This window comes from Castor canadensis, chromosome 12, assembly GCF_047511655.1.
Source record: "Castor canadensis chromosome 12, mCasCan1.hap1v2, whole genome shotgun sequence".
In the NCBI taxonomy this organism is placed as follows: Eukaryota; Metazoa; Chordata; class Mammalia; order Rodentia; family Castoridae; genus Castor; species Castor canadensis.
This window is the reverse complement of record NC_133397.1, coordinates 39,727,917-39,751,875: the sequence shown is the minus strand read 5'-3', so window position 1 is coordinate 39,751,875 and position 23,959 is coordinate 39,727,917. Positions and strand designations below refer to the sequence as shown.

Here is a 23,959-nt window from a genome sequence, read left to right as displayed (position 1 = left end):
ATTGAATGCTCCTCTCCAATACTGAGCCATTCTCCAAGAATCTGTCAAAATGTTGCCTCTTCTGTGAAGTTTCCCTAGATTCCTCCCACTATTGGTACCTTGGGCCCCATGTTTCTTGTTTTTTCTTAAATTATAATTTATTCAAATGTCTCTTGGTAAGCTCTGTGATTTAGAAACCAGACCCATCTGCCTAGCACCTGACTCAGTGCCTGCCTCCTGTTTCCTGCACGCTGTAAACCCTGATGACTGACTAGGACGCTGAAGGCTGGGCCTCAGGACACAGTGCTGGGGAAGACAGGCAGTAGGATGGCCACTATTACAGAGGTTGTACATACATAACTCTCTGATTCAAATGGCCTTCTCTAGAGTTCTGTACCACGTTCACACAGGCAGTACCCCCAGAGACACACACTCAGAGACACAGCTCTGAGACCAGAGTTAGAGAAAACTCTAAAAATCAAATGACAATGTGAGGAAGTGGAGAGTTCAAGGCCAAGGGAGTAGATGTGTTCTCTTTACTTCCACAGCTCTTCCTGCCTCTGACTTCTGGAAGGGGAAGAATCAGGCTAGGGATAAGTGTGTCAGAATGCTTCCCCTGAGCCGGAGGCTCTCTTCTAGAAGATACTAAGCAGTTAGCATGGCGTGACCTCTGATTTCTGAATCTCTCCACGTCAAAGTTGTTCAACCTTGGTGCTGCTGACATTTTGCACTGGATACGTCTTTGTTGTGGGGACTGTCCTGGGCATGATAAGCTGTTTAGCAAACCCCCTGACCCATACCCTTTACAGGCCAGAAGCAGCCACCCCCACCCCAAGTTGTGTCATCCAAAAATATCTCCAGACATTGCCACATGTGTGTGTGTGTCTGGAGAGGGGGTGGCAAAATGGCCCTCAGTGGAGAACTACTGTTCTGAGTCATCCAAAATGAGAGGGCTCTGCTGCTGTGCCATCAGGGGGACTCACAGGGGGACTCATCAGGGGGACTCACAGTGTCCTGGCTGCTATGGTGCTAGCAGCTATTCCCCAGCTCTTCAGCTGTCTTGGGGCTGGATGGGGCTCTGAGAACTGGAGCAGGACAAGGTTCTGTGTCCACCTTCCGGCAATTGCCCAGGAGAGTCCTCTGCGGAGGACCCACCCAGCAGCTGCCCCACACCACAGCCCCAAAGTAAAAGGGCAGGCAGAGCAAATGGACATATGTGTGTCAAGCTGTGTCACTGAGTAGAAGAGTCAAGATTCCCTTGTTGAGAGGAAAATGAAATACATGTCAAGCCTTTTAGCATTTGTTTAAAAAAAGGCAAAGAAATAAGAATTGATATCTGTAGGCTATAGAAAGATCTAAAAACAGAGCCACCCATGGGGTTCAGACCATGAGACATGGGAGTGAGAAGACAGAGGCCTTTTACTATGCCCCATTTTATACTTTTGGCTTTTTCAAAAACCATGTGACTATCCTACCGATTCCAAAAGTAAGCACTCCTTCTCCTGAGTGAGGTGCTCTTCCTCTCCATGGCCTGGCCTTCCTGAAGGAATGCGAAGAGACTGGATAGAAATCTGGCCACACTGTAGTCACCTCTGGATTCTGAGAGATTTCCTGAATGCAGCCTGGGAGGAGCTTAGCACTGCTACTACAATCCCCCTCTCCTCTTCCTGTGAACATGTGACGATGTGAGACACATGTTTCCTGCATCATGGAGCATGCACATTAGTGAGGGGGGAGGGCCTGAGAAGACATCAGCAATTCACCAAAGAATCAATTAATTGAGATCGTGATGAATGACACTAGAGAAGCACAGCAGACCATGAGCCTATTATCAGGGAAGTAGGCAAAAGTTCCCCTGAGGAAGAAACACTGGGGTTGAGACTTGGGGGCGGAGCAAGAAGTACCCAGGCAAATGGGGAGAGTAGAGAGTAGACTGGGGGAAGGAAGACACAGAAATCTAGAGCAGGAAGGACTTGCACACAGGTCAAAGAGGCTTGAGCTCAGCCAGCGAGGTCACCTGAGCAGCAGACAGGGCCTGGTACAGGACCTCAGGGGCTGCTTTGAAGATGGGGTTCTTCCCTAATTGCAGCATGTGGTCATATAGGGCATAAGGCATGAGACGCATGAAGTACAGAAATGACAAGGAGGCAGGTGGGGGCTCTGTGAGGATGAATCATCAAGGGAGAGGTGACAGTGACTGACACTCAGGTATGTCAAATCTCTCTATGTGAAATGATTGTAACTTGTTCAGTTAAAAGGAATATGGGGCCAGGCATGGGTGGCCCACACCGATAATCCCAACTACGTGGACAGGGAGATCAGGAGGATCAAGTTTGAGGCCAGCATGGGCAAAGATAGAGAAAGGCAACCAGAATAGAAAATTTGGGGAGGAAGAAGGGACCCAATGACTGAATAGATGCGGGGGGGGGGGTGGGAGGAGGAAGGGCAAAGTCAAGGCCACCACCAAATTTCTGCTATGCAGGCAGGAGGTTGGAGGTACCAATCACTGAGCCAAGGAGCTTGGGACTGAGAAGGTTTGAGGCGGTCACTCAGGAGTTCAGTTTGGAGTGCACTAAATGTGGATAGCTGGGTGGCAGTACTGAGCAGGGACTTGGGGACACAAGCCTAGAGTCTTGGACCCATGCCTCTAGGCTGTGGGGATCCCTGACATTGGTGCAGAGCAGGGGAGAGCACAGGGCTGGTGAGAGCCCAGAGTCAGGCAGTGCCTAGAATTCTGTCCTAAAGGGATCAAGCAGGGACCAGTGAGTCACACCAGCAAGGAGCAGGCAAAGGTGGAGGTTAAGGGTTGCCACCCAAGGATAACTCACACAGGGCTTTGCTTTGGCTGCTTTTTCTTTTTTTTGAGGTACTGAGGTTTAAACTCAGGGCCTTGCACTAGGTGCTCTACCACTTCAACCATGCTCCCTGGCCTTTTTGCTTTAGTTATTTTTGAGATAGGGTCTCGCCTGGACCACGATCCTCCTACTTATGCTCTCCACGTAACTAGGATGACAGGCACACATCACTATACCCAGCTTTTTTGGTTGCGATGGGGGGTGGGGCAGGGGTCCTCGCTAATTTTTTGCCTAGGCTGGCCTCAAACCTCAATCCTCCTAATTTCCCCCTCCTGATAGGTAATTATAGTGGGAGCCACCATGCTCGGTCCCATATTCCTTTTAATTAAACAAGATACAATCATTTTACATGGAGAGATTTGACATAGCAATCTGGATTTCAGGCTTCCTTTGGAGAGTCAGGCATGATGAGGGGAAGTCCTCATTGCTGCATGCTAACAATCAGCTGGAGCCACAAGTGGACACCTTGAGACAGGTGTGGGCTCTCCAGCAGATTTGCCCCAACTGAGTCCACCTCCTTGGACTGTAGGCTTTAGTTTGCAACCTATAGTTAAGAGTAAAGAGTACAGCACTAAGAGCTGCTGCCACGAACAAATGCCCTACTCAGCACCTGTGATGCACCAGGCATTGTTCTTTGCCCTCAGGTGCATCCGTGAGATAAAGTAACAAAATCCCTGGCCTCATGGGGCTTATATACTTGTGGAAGGAAACAGGCCATAAACATAACACATCATCTTTATAGTAGATTGGAAAGTAGAAGCTGCTACCAGGAGTAAATGGAGCAGGATAAGGGTGAGCAGGGAGGATGGCAAGTTTACATTCTTCAAGTGGTGGGGTGGGACAGAATAAGCCTCATTAACCTAAGGGCTACTGAGCCAACACTTGGAAACACCCAAACTGAGGGGCAACAGCAAAGTAGATGGAGAAAAAACTGCCTACATGCAAGGGGAGACCATGGCCAGTGCCCAGAAAACAATGATGAACAGGGCTTTAACGTGGCAGGGTCTCAGCTGAGCCAGTGGCTGGCTGGGAGGCTTCAAGGCCTCAAGAAGCCAGGGGAGGCTGAGGAGGATGAGGGCTGAGGCAAGAAAGACAGACAGTTCAAGTCCTTGTTGCAAAATGATTAAAAATTTTTCATATGATGACTTATGTTAACTATGGCAAGTGATACTGATTTCCCATCTGTGGTGAGAGATAAATTTCTCTGCAAGATACATATAATGAAGTAACTATTGGGAGTCTATTAAAAGAAGCAGAAAAGTAAACAGCATACAGAGTGTGCTTGGATAGAGCAGATTTTGTGAATGTGGGGTGAAAACTACCCAGCTTTGTGGTGTTCTGGTAGGGTATGGAAGCCAGGACTGGAAGTTGAGATTCCTGTGCTGTCACTGGTTTTGCCACAGTCTAGCAGGGTACTCTTGGGTAAACTGCCTAACATTCCCACACTGAAGAACCACTACTTACTTGACATTGTATAAATGTCATTATGCTGCAGAAACAGCTGTGCTTGGAAAATATGGGGGATTATCTATGGGGCAGGAACAGTCTCTGCTATGTGTCTGAACCCAGCCTGGAGCTTAGGTGGATCACATCTTTTCTGATCAGTGATTCAGCCACAGTGATGCTGTTGTGGGCAGTGTTCTCCCCATCTTCCCCTCCTTTCTCTTCTCCACTGCAGACCCCCATGCAGACAGGCCCCAGGTAGGAGAGAAGGAAGGAGGAGCTTGCTCTATAGGGAAGGGGTAGAAATGACGTCTCATGACTTACTGCTGCCCCTGAGATGCTGGGGGGCACAGACGCACACAGCGTGCCATCTCAGGAAATGCATACACGCCGTTCCTTTCCCACAAGAAGAGCAATTGTCCTAGTCCCCATTCTCAGTAGCAGTCTCTGAACCCTGCCTGAACTCCCCATGGGTGGTCCTGAATTCTCATGTAGTGGTGGGCAGAGGTGGAGGAGGGAGAAAAAATGAGAAAGGAAGGTGTGTGTGTGTGTGTGTGTGTGTATGTGTGTGTGTGTGTGTGTGTGTGTGTGTGTGTGTGTAGGACTGGAGCTCCAGGGAGAAGAACCACAGGTGAGGGACAATGACTCACAGCTTTCAAGATGCTGACAGCCTCCTTGCTGAGCCAGACAGGGTAGAGCACGTCGTCATGGAGGATGGACTCAAATAGGTCATCCTCATTGTCGGCCTCGAAGGGGGGCTGCCCAGCCATCATCTCGTACATTAGCACCCCCAGGGCCCACCAGTCCACTGAAGGGCCATACTCCAACTCCTGTAAGATCTGTTTAGGAAATGGGCAACGTCAGAGACCACCAAAGACCACCACCTTGGCAACATATCCCTGCCCAAACACCTCTGGGAAGATCTGCACCTCCATTTCCAACTAGCTCCTCCATAGAGCAGATCTGTGTTACCTAAGGGGAGCATCTAAACCAACACATTCAGAGAGAACTGAGTTTGGGAGTACTTTGCTGGAGGCCAAAGTCAACATCAAAAGTCTAGCGTCCTGTGGGAACAAATGGCTGTTTCTTTGAGCACCAGATGTTCTTGACTGCATTTAGGGCCACATTTTTAAAAAAATGCACATTTTGACATTAAAATCAGACTTAGGGGACCGAGATGCAGATTCTGAGACACAAGCAAGCTGTAAGTGACCAGCAGTGCAGCAAGCTCAGATCTCCCACCACACTCAGCCCATGTCACACTCACTGTCTACATGGACAGGTGACCAGAATCTCCATCTTCCTCAAATGGAGGCAATGTTAAACTTACCTAAGCTCTGTGCTCCTTGGAAGGAAAGAACAGCAGTCTCTCCCACCCTTTGTGTTCCACCCACAAAGGACCACTTTGCTTTTAAATATTCCAAGAAAAGACCCACCTCTTTTTGTTCTTCCTCCTAATTCCCCTAAGACTTGTGGCTCAATCCCTTATTTATCAGCCTCTCAAATACCCCAGGGCCCTTCCTTTTCTTTGAGGCCAACCTTATGATTAAATGTTCTCCCTAGTGCCCAAGAACAGGATCAAATCAGTTAACTTGATTACCTGGTGCATTCTGTCTTTGACAATGGCCATTATCTTAGCAATGCTCTCTGTCTCTCTTTTTTCCTTTAGCCAAATGTATAGAATCATAGAATTAACTTGGGTTAAATGTATGTAGGATGTGCTAAACTCCCTTCCTAGAGCAATCCCAAATTGTTCGGTATAAACTTAGGAAGACTTGGGTAGAAGCATTCAAAAACACTAAAAATGTATAGTTTAGGGATCTCCTTAATTTGGAATAAAAAATAACATGAGAAAATGCAGTCAGTTCTTATTTGGGGTTGAAAATCTGGTTAGTATTGTTAGTCTGTCTGCCCACTGGTTAGTACAAGGTATCTATAAGGTCAGAGCTATTAGCTCCACCATCCTGAGGGGCCAGCATTCTTTGTTCCAAAGCCAAAGACAGCTTCTCCCTCAACCTCATGAGACTCAGCTCAACCAAGCCCACCAGCACCACCAGTTTCTGTCCTTTAAGGCCATGGCTGCATCCTACCTCCACTCTAAAGCTTTCCCACATTTCCCCAGCTCTTTCTCTCATCCTATGACATCCTAAGACCTTGCCTGGTCCTCAGGTTCACAGATACTTCCAACATACTACTGAGTTTTTCATTATTTTTCCATGGTCAACTCTTTCTCCTGGGCATCTCTTCTAGCCTTCTTCAGGGCCTACTGCTGTGATCAGCTCATTCTAACACTTACTTGGTATACACCATTGACTCCTGGACCCAGGGGCTCTAGGTACTAAGTTGGTCACCCTCTAGCCTCAGGAACGAGGCACAGCTGGGGTCTGTGCCTATGTGGTGTGGAGAGAAGACCTCCAGGTGGCTCATGTGTGCCCAGACTGATGGTGCTATGGAAACTGTTGAGCGGCTGTATCCACCCTTCACAAGTTCCCTTCAAAGCCTTCTTGTTTTGGGTGGCATCTATTGTAAAATTCCTTTTAGGCTCAGCCCTAATTATCTGTGTCCTAATCATCCTGTCAGCAATGGAGCTGGTGAGAAGGGCAAGGCTTTGCACACCCTGGGAGGGCACCTGGCATGGCAGCCAGCCTCTCCTGTCAGTCAGAGCTGGGGTAGGAGAGAGGACAGGTATTGGGCCTGATGGCATCAGGAGTTGTCTAGGGCTGACAGCCATTTCCAGGGGAGCAGGGGCTAGATGTGGAGAAAGGAGAGGTGTGCCAGAGGGTTCAGCCAAGGGCACAGGGTGGGAAGAAAAGTCTGGGGGCAGTGCTGATGCCTCAGAAGGTGGCTGTGGTTTCAGAGTTAGCCTCTCTTATTTGAATAGAAGCTTATGCCTTTCGAAGCCCCATGCTTTAATCCTATTAGAGTCTCCAAATAGCTTGCTGAGAGGGGTAGGGCAGGCCTTATGATTCCCATCAGAAAGATGAGGAACCTAAGGCTCAATCAAACACACTGTCTGACTTCATCAAGGGCACAGGGGGCATTCTGGTGAAGTCTGGCCTGGAGTCTCAGTTTTCAGAACTGTTTTTCCTGCTCCATTACATAGCCTAGCAAAGAAGATAACATGTAGGGAGCCATGTCTCAGCCAGAGCTTCCTGTGGGCTGGGCACTGTGCTAAGTGCTTTAGAGGCGTAACTTCATTTCATTTTCCCACTAGCCCCTGGTAAAGGCAGAAATACCTTCCTCTATCAGCTGTCATTTGCCTGCCATAAGACTGAAATTGTTGGCTGTTTCCGGTGTTGTGGTGATTCTGCACAGTGGGCAAAGGGCAGAGCGGGAAGGAAGAGTGACCCTGCCTGGTTATGAACAGACTTCAGAGTTTCAAGCACAGATTGCTTTGCAGGGAAGCTGAGTGGGTGTTTTGTTCATTGTAAAGTGAATGTTTGTCTTGGGCGGGGTCCCTAACACTAGCTGCTGACCCTTTGACTCTGGATCAACTCACAGAGGGACTGCAACCAAGTATTCTCATTGTAAAAAATAAATGAGGAAGATGAGAAAAGCAGGACCCAGTGGAAAGTCTTTGTTTTCATTTATTTCTCCTTGAAGGTTGCATTCTTAGTGTTCTTGCAAAGGGAACACACTAATAGAAACTTAAATCACTACTGTTTGGATCTCTTAGAAGATAACAGGTCTAAAGAGAATGGACTTGTTACAACTCACCATCCTCACTCCTGGGTCTCCTCAGGCCCTGTACGTTGTCCTGTCAGTGAGAAGACTCCATGGTATGTCCCCACACTCTGCCTGCTCATGGGCACTGCTGTGGCCTGACTTCTTTCTGGCATGGGTCTGATGAGCACCCACCTATAAAGGGAACCCTTAGTGGTCCACTGATCCTACAGGATCAAGGCCATATTCCTGGGTCCTTTATCCAAATCTTATTATTATGAGCATGAAGAAGCTCTTTGTTCTAGACACACTAGTTCTCCTGGAAAAGGTCAAGATGTTTTCATCTCTTGATTTTGGCTCATATGGAAATCTCACGAGTTCTCATCCATCTTTTCATTCAACAAACCATTACCAAGAGCTTGATTGTGTGCTGGATCCTGGGAGTACCCAGATTAGAAACACAAACCCTACCTTGAAAGGATTCAGAGCCCAGGGATATGGAAGCTCTTTCTCTACCTTGCCTCTGCTCAGATCCTTCTTCTTTTCAGAAGTGGCCTCCTCACCCCACAGTCAAAGGAAATCTTTATGCTTCACCACTCAGTTCATCCTCCAAGTGCTCCAAGAAGCTTTCCCTGATCCCTGAGGGTACTATCTTGTTTTAGGTACTGACTTATTCTGCTGAGTTTCTTGCTCACTTATCTTTCACTCTTCCTAAATCCAAAGTTCCTTTAGAAGAGGGACCAGTGTCTCAGCTAATTCTGTATTGCTTTCTGTCTAGCAGGTATTCAAACAATGCCCCTTGAAAGGAAATTAAATCCATATATGCTAATACCTCTGCTAGTACCATGGACTTTCTTAATGGGATTGGTACTCCCTTCCCATCTTTTGTGTCTCAAAACCATCAAGATCATTTTGATTAAGTATCTATGACAGGCTATGATAAGCCAAACATCCAAACAACTGCCACACAATGCAAGCTGTTGGTGAACCCACAATTAGCCTCTGCTCTGCTCCATTCTGTGTGCCCACTATGTAGAACTGCCCCTGCAGTGGAAATGGCAAACAATTCCTGGATCCACTGTAGGCAAATTCTAGCTGATGAACTAATTGCTGCCTTTTTCAATGGGGCATCTTTATTCTGATAAATAAGAATTGAAAACAATAATGCAAGTCAAATATCTCTGTCTTAGGGCTTTTTTTTTTTTTGGTGGTGGTACTGGGGCTTCAACTCAGAGCCTTGCATTTGGTAGACAGGGGCTCTACCACATGAGCCATGGCCCCAACCTTTTTTTGCTTTAGGTCATTTTTCAGGTAAGGTTCTATTTTTGAATAGGTTGATCTCAGACTATGCCTCTTAGTAGCGGGAATTATAGGTATGTACCACAATGCCAGCATGTTTGGGATCTCACTAATTCTTTGCATGGGCTGGCCTTGAACCACCATCCTCCCAATCTCTACCTCCTGGGTAGCTGTGATTACAGGCATGTACAACCACACCCAGCCTTATTCTTAGATTTGTTGGTGGTTTTATGGGCTAGGACAGGTGAGTGATGTTCAGTGAGGACTTGCTCAGATTTGAGGAATGAATGTTACTCTCAGTTCACCTACTCTCTCCCCACTGCCACCACATTGTTATGGAGAAATCAGCAAACCTTTTTCCTTACTGTTTCTCCTTCCTGGAATTCATCCTGCTTTTCCAGAGCCTTCTCCCAGCACCACTAGATGACCCTAGTGCATAGTGTTGGAACCTTGCCTTAGCCCTTTGTACAAGGGTCTTACCTCAGGAGCTATGTAGTCTGGAGTCCCACAGAATGTGGTGGTTGTCACGCCATTCAGAATCCCTTCCTTGCACATCCCAAAATCAGCCAGCTTGCAGTGACCTTCTGCATCTAGAAGGATGTTGTCCAGTTTCAAATCCCTGCAAGACAGGCCAAGCCCACATGGTTAATCTCACTCACCTGGACAGAGTCTTCTTGAGTTGGAGAGATGTGCACATCCTAGGGGAAACTCCAGAAAAAAATGTCCCGGAGGAGATTTGACCGGTACCAAACCAACCACAGCCCAGGGGCTCTCTCCCAGTTGGCCAACCCCCAATGGTACCTCCATATCCTCAGCAACAGGGAGAAGCTTCTACAACTCCAGCAATGTATCAAGGCTGCTGGTTTAGGTTGGGGATGTAGCTCAGTGGTAGCATACTTGCCAAGCATGCACAAGGCTCTGGGTTCCATCCCCAGTACTTCAAAAAAAAAAAAAAAGACTGCTGGGTTTAATGGATTCTAATCAATAGCTAGTTATTGAAGCCTTATTATGCGCTGAAATTCATACTATTTAGACCCTGCTGCAAGAGAAAGAAGCAGCTTATCCACTATCCCTATTCTCTAACCAGCTAAGGGGACCAGGCTGACACATGTCCACATAAATGAATCAGATAAAACCACGTAAGAATCAGTTACTATTGTGCAGGACATTGACTATGTTTGCTGCTAGGTTTCAGAGCGGGAAACCATGGGCAGCCAGTGCCTGCAATAACAGATCTCAGACTTGGACAGAGGCTAATATGTAGACAGGCTATGATGAGAGGGGATGGGAAGTAGGGGAGGTAGATGCAAAAGGTGGTGAGAAGACCAGAGAATTGAGTCCTAGAGAAAAGTGATGCAAGACAGGCATGTTGAAATCAACCTCAAAGAGCCTGGAATGCCAGGAAGAAGTGTTTGAAATTCACTAAAGTAAGAGCAATACAAGCTGTATCCAAGGGAGCCCAGAGTGTGGGCAAGACTAGATTCTGGGGGAATCAGGCTGAGAAGATGCAGGAAGGAAGGTATGCTGGTCGCAATAACCTGATCTAAAGGACTCAGGTAGTTCTGTGCCATTGGGGCATGCTTGCCTCAACCAGTGTGGCTCCCTTTTGGCCTATTTTACACTTTGGGGTTCTTATGTAAAACCTGGGGTCCTAGGTAAGAATTCTACCACCCAGGCCTGGAAATCCCAGGTCTGGCCCTGTAGAAGAATCTAGACTACCTGGATGGAGGTTCCCACTTTGGGTCTCTTCAGCAGTCACTCCAGGGTGGGCAGTTTTACAGAGAAGGTCCATCCCCCTGCATTCAGAGATCAGGAAGGGCCATGCTCATGAGCCTGCTGGCATCTGGACTTGAACTCCAGCAACTGCCAGGGACTCAGGCCTGTGTGGAGCTGGGGCAGGAAGTGCTTTAGGACTGGCCTGCCTCACATCTGTGACCCTGTTTCTGCTTATAGCTGAGACTCCTTGAGAAAGAAGCATATAAAATGTGAGATCTAAGCACACGCTGTGAACTACAGAAAGAACAGGGAGCCCAAACAGTCTGAGCTAGTGGGGCCAGGCTCCTGACCCCTGCCCTGGCACTGTGTGTGGTCAAGGCCCTGCTCTGGCTTGGGGTGGGGAAGTAGGGATGAACACTGGGATAGGATCCAGGCTGCTAAGGTTTTATCACCTTGCTGGGCTGGTACCCCCTCTGTCAAATGAAGAGGATATACTCTGCTTGTTAGGCTAATGGGAAAGACTGATAAGATAAAATATGTGGAAGCTGAAGGTCTTAGACATCACTCCAGTCACTTCATGAAGGGTTCCAATTGAAGAGAACTTCCAGGTGACCAGGGAGCTCCTGTTCCAAAAGCCAGTGTCACACCTCATGCTACCCTCTTCTGCCTTCTGGCCTTACTGTGAGTGGACTCTTCCAGTGTCAGCTGGCATCCTAACTTGGTAAAATGTTCCAAGTGGCAGCCCACAAAGTATTCTCTCTTAAAGTATTTGTTATGTCATAGGAAACATTTTTTCTAATTTCTGTATTAATGAGATAGATTTCAAAGATTCCATGCCTATCTGAACCTGGCCACCGTGGTGCCTCAGGTTGCTAGATAGAAGAGTTCTGGCCCATCAGGCACCTCCCTTCCTTTTGCTTGGTCTTCCCACTCTGCAGGAATAGCCTGGGGAAGATAGGCTTCTCATTTTCCCCACCCCCCCGCCTGCTCTTCTTCCCCAACTCCCATGCTAGCCCCAGGTATCCACTATCCATCCTTTGATTCTTCCTTCGAGACCAAGCCACCTCAGCTGATGGCCCAGTATGAGCATCAGCAGGCATAGCCCGTCCCAGAAGCAGTGCACAGGCAGCTCTCCTCAGCTGCCTCCCAGAGGCCCCAGGCCAACATAACGTCTTCTCATCCTCCTGCCACTGATACCTGAAATTTCCCCTCTGGACACTTTCTCCAATTCCACCTCTGGTAGGTGAGTTTCTTGAAAACTATCTCCTTACATGGAACCAAAACCCATGGAAGAGTGAGTGACTTCTCTTCTCTTCCTCTGTGACAGGAAAAGTTAACGTGGCTTAACAGACTGCTGGGAGGCAGGACAGCTGTTACTAGAATTTTATTCCTTGGGTGTGTTCAGGCTCATTAAAAGTGGTCCTCCCGTGGGACAAACTTGTGTGGCTCCAGGTTCTCAGTGGGAGCATTTCATGGATGGGATTCAGCAGAGGGGAGAGCCCAGGAAGTTGTGCCATGCTTGCTAGAGGAGGGGAAGAAAGAACATTCTTCCCTATTAAGGGTAGGGGCGAGGGCTGCTGGAAGTGGCGCCATTGTCATACAGCCACACTGGAGGCCCCTCAGTGGGTTCCCCCATTGTTTTCCACACTGCAGTTCACCAGCATGGCTGCAGACGATGCCTGCCTTTCCACTTCCTATTCCTGTCTCAGGAGTTTTACACCTGCAGGGGGTCTCTCTCTTTCATTAGTGTATTAATTGTACAAAGGGGTTTCATTGTGATATTTCCAGACATGTATACAATGTACTTTGACCAAATTCACCCCCTTTATTACCCTTTCTTATCCCCCTGCTCCACTTTTTAAAAACAATTTTAACCAGTTTCATTATTCTATTTTCATATATGCATATGAAGTACTTTGATCATAGTCACCCTCTCCTTGCATCCTACCCCCTCCCACTTATTCCCACCTCCAAATAATCCACCCATTTTACAACTCATGTCATTTTAAAATTTTCTTAGATCTAGATTTCACATATGAGATATTTGTCTTTCTGCAGTCTGGCTTATTTCCAGTTCATCCAATTCCCTGCAAATGACAAACTCATTCTTCGTTATTGCTGAATATTACCCCATTGTGTATATATATCACATTTTCTTTATCCAGTCATCTGTTATGAACACTTAGGCTGATTCCATAGTTTGGCTATTGTGTGTAGCTATCTCTATTGTATGCAGACTTCCATTCCTTTGGATATATGATCAGGAATGGTATAGTATTTTCATATGGTAACTCTGTTTTTAGTTTCTTGAGGAACCTCTATATACTGATTTCTGTGGTGGCTGCACTGATCTACTTCCCACTAACAGTGGAAGGGTTCCTTTTCCCCTACATTCTCACCAACACTTGCTGTTTGTTTCCTTTACTCATTTTTTTGTTGTTTTTTGGCAGTGTTGGTGTTTGAACTCAGGGCCTTGCACTTGCTAGGCAGGGGCTCTATTATATGAGCCACACCTCCAGACTGAAGTTTATTTTCTTGATGATGGCCATTCTGACTGGAGTGAGATGGAATCTCAGTGCAGTTTTGATTTGCATTTCCTCTATGACTAAGGATATTGAACATTTCTTCAACTATTTATTGGTTATGTGTACTTCCTCTATTGAGAACTATCTGATTCATTTGCCCATTTATTAATTGGATTGTTCTTTTAGTGTTTAATTTTTGGAGCTCTTTATGTGTTCTGGTTATTAATTATTTATCCAATGAATAGCTAGCAAATATTTTCTCCCATTCTGTAGTTGTCTCTTTTTTCTGGTAATTGTTTCCTTTGCTGTGCAGAAGCTTTTCAATTTAATACAAGTCCATTTGTCAATTCTTGCTCTGATTTCCTGAGCAATGAGTCACTCAGAAAGGCATTGTTCATGCCTATCAAGGGTCCTCCCTATGTTTTCCTCTAACAGTTTCAAAGTTTCAGATCTTACATTTAGATCTTCGAACCATTTTGAATGAATTTTTGACAGGTATGTGATGGGGGTCTAACTTTAGTCTTCTACATGTGGATATTCAGCTTTCTCAACACTGTATGTTCAAAAGACTGTCTTTTCTCCAGCATATGTTTTTGGCACCTTTGTCAAAAATCAGATGGCTGTAGCTGTGTGGGCTTATTTCTGGATCTTTATTCAGTTTCATTGGTCTATGTGTTTGTTTTTGTGCCAGTTTCATGCTGTTTTTGTTCCTATGGCTCTGTAGTATAATTTGAAGCCAGGTATTTTGTGTTTTCATATGAATTTTAGGATTTTTTAAATATTTCTGTGAAAAATGGCATTGGAATTTTTATGGGTTTTGCATTGAATCTATTGATTGATTTTGGTAGTGTAGCCATTTTCACAATTCTGCTGATCCACAAACATGGAAGGTCTTTCCATCTTCTAGTGTCTTCTTCAAATTTTATAGTTTTCATTATAAAGGTCTTTTACCTCCTTCATTAGATTTATTCCTGGGGGTTTAATTTCTTTGAGACTATTGCAGATGGGATTGTTTTCCTGATTTCTTTCTCAGCCTGTCTGTTATTGGTACATAGAAAAGCTACTGATTTTTATATGTTGATTTTGTATCCTGGTACTTTGACAAAAAATGTTTATCAGATCTAAGAGTTTTTTGGTGGAGTCTGTAGGGTCTTTTAAGTATAGGATCATATCATCTGCAAATAGGGATAATTTGACTTCTTTTCCTATTAGTATCCCTTTTATTTATTTTTCTTGCCTTATTGTTCTGGTTAAGAATTCAAGCACTATATTGAAAATGAATGGAGAAAATGGATATCCATGTCTCATGACTAACTTTAGAGGAAATAGTTTCAGTTTGTTCCCATTTAGTACGATGTTGGCAATAGGTTTATCATATATAGCCTTAGTATGCTGAGGTAAGTCCCGTCTGTTCCTAGTTTGATTGGGGTTTTTATCATGAAGGGATATTGAATTTTGTCAAAGGCTTTTTTGGTGTGTCTATTGAGATGATCATGTAATCTTGTCTTATTCTGTTATGCATTGTATTACATTTATTGATTTGCATATGTTGAATCATCATTCCATGCCTGGAATGAAACCAACTTGATTATGGTATATATCTTTTTAATGTGTTACTCAATTGTTTTGCAACTATTTTATTGAGAAATTTTGCATCTATGTTCCTCAAGGAAATTGGCCTTTAATTTTCTTTCTTTCTTTCTTTTTTTTTTTTTTGTCATGTACTTTTCCAGTATTTGTATCAGGGTAATACTGGCTTCATAGAATGAGTTTGGTAACATTCATTCCCTTTCTATATTATGGAATAATTTGAGAAGCATGGTGTTAGTTATTTAAAGGTCTGGTAGTATTCAGTAGTGAATCCATCTAGCCCTGGGCTTTTCTTTCTTGGGAGATTATTGCTGCTTCAATTTTATTTCTTATTGTAAATTTGATTAGGTGGTTTATATCCTCCTTGTTCAATTTTGTTAGGTCATATACATCTAGAAATGTGTCCATTTCTTTTAGATTTTTTGAAATTATTAGAATATCAGTTTTCAAAATATTCTCTATTGATCCTCTGAATTTCACTATATTTACTGTGATATTTCCTTTCTAATCTCTAATTTTATTAATTAGGGTCTTCTCCCTCTTTTCTTTTTTGGTTAGTTGGAATGAAGGTTTGTCAATCTTGTTTATCTTTTCAAAGATCCAGCTTTTTGTTTCATTGATTCTTTGTTTTGTCCTTTTATTCTCCATATTAAATTTTTGTCCTGATCTATATTATTTCTTTTCATCTACTGCCTTTGGGTTTGGCTTGCTCTTGTTTATCTAAGAGCTTGAGGTACACAGTTAGGCTTGAGGTGTATAGTATAGTGAGGTTATTTATTTGAGATTTCTCTGATTTTTTTTTTAATGTAGGCACTCTTAGGTATAAACTTCCTTCTTAGCAAAAGTTTTGGCAAGTTGTATTTTCATTTTTGTTTCATTCTAGAATTTTATTTACTTCCCTCCTTATTTCTCCAATGACCCACTGATAAATCAAGAGTGAATTGTTCAGTCTCCATGTGTTTGAATATTTTCTGCAATTTCTATTGTTATTGCTTTCTAGTTTTAATTCATTATGGTCTGAAAAAATATAGAAAATTATTTCAATTTTCTTGCATTTGTTAAGAATTGCTTTATGTCCTATGATAAGATCTTTTTTGGAGAAAGTTCCATGGGATGCTAAGAAGAATGTGTATTCTGTGGCTGTTGGGTGGGGTATTCTATAGATATCTGTTAAGTCAATTTGATTTATAGTGTAGTTTAATTCTGAAGTTGATATCTGTCTGGATGACTTGTTTATTGGCAACAGTGGAGTATTAAGGTCACCCACAATTATTGTATTGGGATCAATCTGGGTTTTTTATGTCTCATAGTGTTTGCTTTATGAAAAACATCTAAATACCCCAAAGTTTAGTGTCTATAAGTTTACAATTGTTATCTCCTCCTGCTCCCTTTATTAATATGAAGTACTCTTATTTGTTTCTTTGGACTTATTTTGGTTTGGAGCCTGCTTTGTCCTATATGACTGTGGCTACTCCTGCTTGCTTTGGGGGCTTAATTTGCTTGAAAAATCTTTTTCTATCTTTTCATTCCTGTGTTTGTCTTTTGCCAGTGAAGTGCATTTTTTGTAGGCAATAAATGATCAGCTCTTGTTTTTTAATACAGTTCACCTATCTGTGTGTTTTTTTTTTTAAATCGGAGAATGGAGACCATTAAAATTCAGAGTTTTTATTGAAAGGTGTGTGGTAATTCCTGCAAATTTATTGATTTTGTAGTGCTCGATTCTGCCTTACTCCTCATTGGCTTATCTACTCATCTAGTGAGACTTATTTTTTCCTGTATTTTTGTGGTTGCATTTATCTTTCTCATATATGTGTAGTATTTCTCTAAGTACCTTCTACAGCACTGGTTTAGTGGTTGTGAATTGTTTTAGCTTTTATTTATCATGTAGGTTCTTATTTGTCCTTTAATTATGAAGAATACCTTTGCTGGGAACAATAATCTAGGTTGGAAGTTATTTATTTTTTCTTTTTTATTAATGTTACTGGAGTTTGGACTCAGAGCCTGGCACTTGCTGGGTAGGTGCTCTACTACTTAAGCCATGCCTCCAGCTCTTTTGCTTTGGTTATTTTTGAGAGAGGACCTCACATTTATGCCCAGGCTGGCCTGGACCACAATCCTATTTATACTTCCTATATAGCTGGGGTGTCAGATGTGTACCACTACACCCAGCTTTTTGTTGGTTGAGATGGGGTCTCTTGAACTTTTTGCCCATGCTGGCCTTAAACCTTAATCTTTCTGATCACTACCTCCTGAGTAGCTTGGATTTCAGGTGTGGGTCATCATGCTGGCTTTGGTAATTAGTTTTTTTCAGGGCTTGAAATACATCATTCTAAGTCCTACTTGATTTTTAAAGTTTCTGTTGAGAAATCTGCTATTATTCTGATGGGCTTGCCTTTATAGGTGACTTGGTACTTCTCTCTTACAGCTTTCCATATAACTTCCTGGTTCTTTATGCCTAATGTTTTAACTATAATATGACATGGCGAGGTTCTTTGCTGGTCTTGTCAGTCTTCAATTTGATCCAGTCTACTGGAGAGACTTTTAATTGAGTATTTTATTTGATTTTTTTTTTCAGAATTCCTATCTCTCTTGAATTCTTCCTTCCTATTCTACATTGTATTCTTTATTTCATTCAGGTGTTTATTTGAATTTTCATGGAGTTTATTCAGGTGTTTGTTTGCATCCTCTTCAATTTCATTATAAGTCTTTTAATCATTTGTTTTGAATTTTTTGAGATTTCATCCACTTCTCTATCATTAGTTTTTGTTATTGTGGAGTTGTTGAGTTTTGGACAATTCAGGTTACCTTGGTTTTTGGTATTTCTTGTGTTTCTGTATTGGGATTTGTGCCTCTAAGGCCAAATAGCTGGTTGGAAGTTTTAATTACTTGTAGTATTTCAGTTGATGTTCAGGCAGGACAGTGTAGTGGCTGGGTTGAGGTAGTATTTCTCACCTCTAGACTAGTTGTGTGGATCAACAGCCCAGTATCTGACCATGGCTCAGGGGACAAGGCCTGTCACCAGCACTGCTCAGCTCAAACCAACTGGAGTCTCTTGTAGAAGCGTCAGCTGTCCACTTCTGGACAGTTTTCACTATAGAAACTTCCCTTCTTTGTGTACTGGGAGCCACTGCAGGCTATAGGGAACTTTATAGTTTGTGTACTGGGCAGATTCTCACTTGTTCCACAAGCTCTCCAGTTTGTGCCCCAAGTCACATCAAGCATCCAAGCCTTGGGGTGACCCCTGAATGTGTCAGAGAGTGGAGGAGCAAACAGAGTACTGAGTTCTGCACTGGCTGGTGGATAGCTGAGGGATCCACTTGCTCTTCTTGCTGGTCTATGCTTATAGACCTAATCCAGCAGTTCACTTCCTTGTGGGAAGGAGGAGGCTATGGAAATCTCATGATTCAGAGGATCTGGACTCTGGACCTTCAGTCCTACATAACAGCAAACACAGGCTGTGAAGTGGTTCCCAGAAGTAGGGTCTCAGGTGCTTTTAGACCCTACTGGACTATTCCTCTCCTTTTCGGGGGAGGAGGCTGTGGAAGTCATAGGCCTGGGCTGAGGATTCTTATATCTACTTGTCAGCAAATATATTCCAGGATATAGTTCCCAGAGGAGGGACTCAGTGCTTTCAGACCCTACCCAGAAGTCTGCCAATTTGTGGTGGGGGAAGGAGGATATGGAAGTCACATGATTCAAAAGGCCTGAGCTCGAGACCTTCAGAAGGGCTGGTAGCAAACACATGGCAGCATGCAGTTTCTCGAGGTGTTCCTCAGTGCTTTCAAACACTTCCCAACAAGTTTACCTCCCTGTTTTGGGGAGGAAACTATGGAAATCATCAGCAGGCCTGGGCCATAGGCCCTCTGACCTACCTAGTAGCCAACATATGCAGCCAAAATATTATGCCAGCCACAGGCTTATTGTTTTGTTTCTCCACAATGCTCACATGTGGATTAGCTCCTTGTAAGAGAGGGTGGGATCTCTGGCCACTGCACCCTTTGATGCTGGAGCACCCTACTGCTTAAACTTCTCAGCAGAATCATGTGCAACCCTCTCCACAACCATCTCTCATGGCTATCTGCCACCCATACACTTTGGCAGTGTGCTCTATCTCCCTGAGCTGTGATCGTTCCTTGTTTTTAAGTCCCAGAGTAACTCAGTCTCAAACAACAGTTCCATTCTCAAAATGGCATCTTGCTTTAGATTTAGATGACAATATCTTTCTTGACCGAAGCCAGCCTTCTACACCAGAGGAATCACTGTCTCTCAATCTCTGCACTGGGATTAAGGCTTGGAAGATTTGTGGGTTTATCCTGTACATGAATTGCCAGTCTTCTGCCAGAGCTGCCTGAATTACCTTGTAATTGTGTTTTCAGCTACCCTTCTCCCTCTTGGGGATCCTTGGATGGGTGTGGAACTGTTTGCTGCTTTCCTCTGTTGTCTCCATTTCTCCATGCTTTTCTTTGTCCTTCCACCTCTTTCATGGTTCCCCATGTTCTTCCTCTTTTTTTCTCTTCATAATCTGTCCTGTATTATCTGACTCTTCTCACTCATGGAGTCAAAATGGTAGATACTTCTAATCTACTATCTTGACACAGCTCCTCAAGGGTTTTTATTTTTTTACTTTGTAGTAGTAGGGCTTGAACTCAGGTCCTTGCACTTTACCGCTTGAGCCACATCCCTTTTGGTTTTAGTTTGTTTTTCAGATAGGGGCTCACACTTTTGCCTAGGCTGGTCTTAGACCATGATTCTCCTACCTCTGCCTCCCAAGTAGCTAGAATTATATGCATGCACCACCATGCTCAGTCATTCACCTGCAGAGTTTTAGTGCTTCCTCTTCCATAGGGACTTTTAAGTCTCCCTAGGAGGAGTGTTGGGAACAGTAGTATACCCAGCCTTAGCCTACTCTGAGGTCCAGCTTCAGGGTAGGGCATGGCAGAAGTCTTTCCTCTTGGAGAGCTCCCAGATGCACAGGTCATGGCCAGGCATGCATAATAGGTACTCCACAAACTTTCTGACTAACAGCTTTGCAGAGAGGTAACTGCCTAGGTATTAGTCCCTATGTACTCAGACCTCAAATATAAGAACACTTTTGAGGCCTGGGACATTTTTTAAGGAGTGGGGTCATTTTTTAATAGAAGGGATGAAAATAAACAAAATCTCTTTCCCCTATAAATGAGTCAATCCCATATAGGTGAATAATCTTTACTTTTTCATTTTATCTATTAATATTTTTTCATGTGTTCTTTTTCATTAGGTCAGACAATCATGTGTTCAAAAAAATAAAGAACCCAAAGTATGCAGGGGCAACCAGCAATAATTCTCCCTTTTGCATCTATTCCCTAGATAGTCCTTTCTCTCATTACAGTCAATTACTTTTTATCTATTCCTTGAGTATCCTCTCAATCACACTTTATACATAAATAAGAAAGTATGAATATATGTTTACTTCTCCACTTTTAACAAAATAGGTGATGACTACATGCAACCTTTGGGACCTTAACCTTTTTCACTTGATATACATTGAAGATCTATCTTTTTTTTCTTTATTCATTTATTCATATGTGCATACGTTGTTTGGGCCATTTCTCTTCCCTGCCCCCCACCCCCTCCCTCTTTCTATCTTGACACTTAAAGAACCTCCTAATTTTTTCTTTATGGCTGCATAATGCTTCAGGAATTTTATTGTGTACATTTAGGACGCTCCCAATATTAGGGTATAACAAACAATTTGGACATACAACATTTTGCACATGTATCAAGGAATTGTACTCACTTCTTAGAAATTCTGAATTAGATATAAGAATGTGAATTCTAATGGATGTTGCCCAGTTGTCTTCCCCAGAAGATGAAAACTGTATACTTCCAGCAATATATGCTACAGTCTGCTTCTTCACATTCTTGCTAACATGTTATGATACCAAGTTTCAGTAGTGTGTTAAGTTAAAAACGTAAGTTTCTCTGTAAGTCTGAAAATTCATATAATTCATATATTTAAAAGGGAATTCTAGTTTTTGGATTATTTGTTGCTATTTTTTGTTTGTGCTGTTTGTTTCTTACTGATTTTTAGGAGCTCATTCTATATTAGGGAATAAAATGTGCAGGATAAGAACTGCAAACACTTTTCTCAGTTTATTGTTTGACTTTGGCATGGCTCATGGTGGTTTTGCTGATACTGTTCATTTTTATGTGGCTGAACTGATGTTTAGTTTTCTGGTTTTTGGATCTTATATTTTAATTTGAAAGTTTTTATGCATTTAAAATTTATAAAACCATTTTCCCAAGGTTTCTCCTAGTACTTTTACTTTCATTTTATAAGCATAAGTCTTTAATGCATTTGGAATTTGTTCTGATAAAAGGTGTGAGCTATACATTTAACTTTACTTATTTCCAGATATGCAGGAACAATCCCAAATGTGAAATAGTTCATGACTAATAGAAATACCACCTTTATCAAATACTCATATTAAATCTTCATATGCACTTGGAATTTTTCCTGTGCCCCTTATTCTGTACCACTGCTCTATATAACAATTTAAAATTATTGTAGGTTTATAATATGTTTAACACCCTCTAAGTCTGGTTCCATTCTTCTTTTTCAAAATTTCTTGGCTATTCTTATTTATTTTTCCATATGAGCTTTAGAATTCTGTGTCTATTTAAAAAACTCCTGGTGCTGTTTTTATTGGGAACCTGTTAAAAGTTATAAATTAACTCAGGGAGAATTGGTATTTTTATGACACTGAGTCCTCCTATCCATAACACTGTTTGTCTTTCCATTTGTTCGGGGCTTATCTATATCCTTCAGGAGCATTTTAATAATTCTCTCCTAAAGATCTTGTACATGTTTCGTTACATTTTATGGCAGATTGTTGATTGTCCTCATATTCATCCTCCCTTCTGTAGTGAGAGAATGTTTATTATTTTTTTTCTTTTTAAGCCATGCAGCTATAAGCTAGAATTAAAAGCCTCCCCTGGAGCTGGGTGTGGTTATGTGACTAAGTTCCAGCCAATCAGATATGTGGAACTTTCTTTAAAAAGAAGGGCCTTCCTCTTCTCTTTCCTCCCTCTCTCCTGTGTCCTGGATATCTTGGTCCCTTAGACTGTAAAGGCAAGGACTAAGCCCTAGGAAAGGTCAGATGACTTTCACTTTAAAAAGAAAGAACACTGTATCTTACTTAAGGCACTGTTGTCTGGTATTTATGTGTTAATTGGACCAAATCCATTTGTAAATAATCCAAGTTATTATTTTATATTTTAAATCCCTATCATGAACATCCAGTTGCACATGTATATTCTAGCTAATGACTGCCGCTTATCATTTTTCCCCCACTACTATAATGAGTTCTCTTTACTTTTGTAAAGGAGGTTTCTAGTTGATTCTTCTGGATTTTAAAGTTGTCTGAAATTAATGCTCACTTCATTTCTTCCTTTTCAGGATTCATATTCTAGCTCATTTCTCTTGTCTTATTATATTGACTTAGCATCTCAAGAATAATGCCAAATAACGTTGGTGATAATATTATGATAGTATTGTAAGCATCTTTGGGAGTCTTTCATCTTAGGAGGGCTATCCCCAGCACTCCCCTCAGATAGAATGCCTTTCTCATAGTCTACAGCACTTGGATTGATAGCTACCTCACCACTAGACTGGTGATCCTCAAGAACTTCCAAGGAATTACACTTTCCCTGCCAGCTGCCAGAATACCATGTGGGCCATGGGCTATGGGGAAGAGGATAAGAGCAGGTCCTTCAGTATCCATCTAGTCCAGGACAACCTCAGCATGTTAAGGTCAGACTGACATTTGGGGCCAGTCCTGTGCATTGTGGAGTGTTTAGAACCATCCCTGGTCTCTATGTATTAGATGTTATTAGTATTATCTTCCTCCAGTTGTGGTAGACAAAAATATCTCCAGACATTGTCAAACATCTCTTGCAAGGCCTATGATGGACAACTACCATTGTAATGTAAATCTTACTCAGTGATCATGGTTCCAAGATGGTCTGGCCCAGATCATTAAGCCAAATAGGGATTTGGAAGCAATGCTCTGGCTTAAAGGAAAGGATATATTTGCCTGGTGTATCCTCTACTGTTTTATTTTCAGGAGACAGGAATCTTGACCATACCAACTCAACTAACACTTGGCATCATCAACCTACCTCTAAAAATGTATGAGAAAACTGAGGTCACATGACTCATTACAGGCAGCTCTGGGCTGACTCATGTGACTGCTTATCTTTTAGTAAGATACATGAGTTGGAAATCTTTACTGGATGCATGGACCCAAATTCCTTTGGGCTGGGAAAAGAAGACTCTGTGGTGAAAAGGGAACCACAAGGGCCAAGAGGTCACAGTCACTGACAGGGACAGATTGATTTAGAGGTAGGATGGCATAACCAAGGCTCCCCTGGGGCAGGAATGTAACCTCTTCAGAAAACCAAAACACGTCAAGAAAGGAAATTCCTTAACTGATGTACTTTTTAAATTTTATAAAACCTACTTAATAAGAAAAATAAAATAAAATCTATGAAGTTATTTTTCAAGAGGAAAAGAAAAATCTTGACTTCTAAAACTAACTGTTCTTGCTACCTTATTGGAGAGGGAAAAGGGAAAGGGGTTTGTAAGTAAAAACAAAGCCCCCTAAAATGAGTTTGCTGCAAGGCAGGGAAAGAGTGATCGAATACCAAGGGAGAACTGATAAGATCTCAATATCAGGGATGTCTATGGGAGATGGGATAAGATCAGTGATAGGTCAAATTGTACTTATAACAAAGCGTGCTCTTTTCTCTCTCTCTCTTTTTTTTTTTTTTTTGTGGTGCTGGGGATGAAACTGAGGGCCTTGTATACTCTATCTCGAGCTATATCCCTAGCAGTATGCCTTTAACATG

The 23,959-nt window shown here is 42.9% G+C and overlaps 1 protein-coding gene across 1 annotated transcript in view; it reads right to left on the bottom strand.

Annotated features, from left to right (window-relative positions):
* Prkce (protein kinase C epsilon) overlaps positions 1-23,959 on the bottom strand; it is a 491,234-nt gene that overhangs the window by 27,867 nt on the left and 439,408 nt on the right. The window contains exons 12-13 of the mRNA XM_074049619.1: positions 9,720-9,858; positions 4,928-5,116 (exon numbers count right to left, since the gene is read on the bottom strand). Coding sequence (XP_073905720.1) covers positions 4,928-5,116; positions 9,720-9,858 — 328 coding nt within the window. The remainder of the gene's footprint in view (positions 1-4,927; positions 5,117-9,719; positions 9,859-23,959) is intronic.